General features: G+C 64.0%; 1 protein-coding gene across 1 annotated transcript in view; it reads right to left on the minus strand.

Annotated features, from left to right (window-relative positions):
* MICAL1 (microtubule associated monooxygenase, calponin and LIM domain containing 1) overlaps positions 1-481 on the minus strand; it is a 14,014-nt gene extending 13,533 nt beyond the window's left edge. The window contains exon 1 of the mRNA XM_009889312.1: positions 173-481. Coding sequence (XP_009887614.1) covers positions 173-481 — 309 coding nt within the window. The remainder of the gene's footprint in view (positions 1-172) is intronic.
* Positions 482-1,827: the final 1,346 nt, after the last annotated feature.

Below are 1,827 nucleotides of genomic sequence, written 5' to 3' on the forward strand. Positions count from 1 at the left end.
CAGCCAGAAATAGAGGCCAGGGGGGGGGGATGCAGGCGGGGGGGACCCGCTCAGTGCCAGCCCCAGACCCCCACCAGTGTCCCAGACCCCCACAGCCCTCGTGGAAACTTTTGGGATGATGTTTCCACTTGCGTCCCCCCGGGTGGGAATGGCCCCAGTGGGGTGAAGGTACCTTAGGGCAGAGGATGGCGCCGTCGGGGTCACCGAAGATCACTCCTGGCCGGGTGTTTTTTGGGGTTTTCTGGTGGCGGCGTCCTCGGGGTGCTGCTGGCCGCTTGCCACGTGCCGGGGCGAGTGTCACAGCGAAGGGGCTTGAGGGCCGGTGACGCACGGGGACCGCCTGCCACAAGGCTGGGGGTGGTGACTCAAGGACACGGGGCAAGCTGGCATACGGGGCTGGGGTTACGTCGGTCACCCGTGAGTCACCTGTGGCACTGCTGGTGGCTGCGGCGAGCAGGGACAGCCAGCCCAGCACCTCCATCCCTCCTCCCCACAGCCTCCTCGGGCCTTTTCCTGGGGGTCCTGGGTGCAGAAACACACACACACCCCCGGTCCCCCCTGCAGCTCAGCCAGGGTGTTTCGAGCCCTCCAGCCCCCCACAAAGCCGCTGGGGGTGGGTACAGCGGAGCCCACCCACGTTTTGGGGCTGCGAGAGGCCGGGGCGGACGCGGAAACAGGGCGGACGCGTCAAACCAGGCAATTTTCCCAGATACCGGAGCGGTCGGAAACAGCTCCCTCTGTTTGTGAGCTCTTCGTGGTGCGATGGGAAAAGTCTGAACACTGACCCGCTCCTTCCAGACGGAGCTTTGTCCCCTGGGCAGCAGCAAATGAGCGTTAGATATTAATTACAGCTCCGCAGGCAGCGGGGACGGGGGACGGGCTGTGGTGGAGGGTGCAGCACAGTGGGACACGGGTCTAATGCAAATCCGCTGGCAGCCTGGTCTCTGTCCCCGGCTGAGGGACGTCCCTGCATCCTTCGGTGTGCCAAGAGAACAGGCAATCTCATAGCATCGATGAAGGCTGCTGCAGCTCCCCGAGCCCTTCATGCTTACAAGCTGGCTCCAACCAAACCTCAGATCCCAGCACAGAATGTGTGTCCCCCCCGCTCCAGCACTAAACATCCCTGATTTTTTCTCCAATTTTATTATTCTAGGGTTTTGGTGTTTTACGGTGCGGGGAAGGAGCAGCAATGGAGAGCGGGTGTCTCCTGGCCGCCTTCCCCCCCCGCTCCGGCTAGGCTTTGGGCGATGGCGCAGGCTGCAGTCGCTGCAGCTCCAGGACGCGGACGAGGAGGAGGAAGGCGATGCTCAGGAGAAGCAGCCACAAGAAAACCCAGTAGTGCTGCGGAAGGAAGAGCCACGGCCGCCACAGCTCCGCCGGGGACCCCTTGGACCTGGGGAGAAGGTGACCGGCCACACTCGTCATCTGGGGGGGAGAGCAAATCCCACCTCCCCCCCAGCTGGGGCTGAGGAGGGTATTCAACTCAACCCCAAACCTCACTGGCCCTTTTGCAAACCTAAATGCAACAAGCCCGGGGAGGGCACGGGTGACCCGCAAAGCACGGGGGAAACTGAGGCAGAGCAGGGTCGAGCTGGGGCAGCCAAGCGGCATCCCAGCCTTCCATCACCAAACCTCCCAGCCCGTTACCCACGTGCTGGCCACCGTGGGACCACAGATAGTCCAGCAGCTGCAGGGGGGGGTTGCTGGGCACGCGCAGGGTGCTGCTCACGTCAGTCCAAGCTGCTCCGGCTCCTCATCCCCTGCACTTGAGCCTCTGCCATCTGCCTCGGCCGCCGGCTCCCTGGTCACGGTGCTGCCCTGGCCCTG

Source organism: Charadrius vociferus, unplaced genomic scaffold (genome assembly GCF_000708025.1).
Source record: "Charadrius vociferus isolate BGI_N301 unplaced genomic scaffold, ASM70802v2 scaffold1511, whole genome shotgun sequence".
Lineage (NCBI taxonomy): Eukaryota > Metazoa > Chordata > Aves > Charadriiformes > Charadriidae > Charadrius > Charadrius vociferus.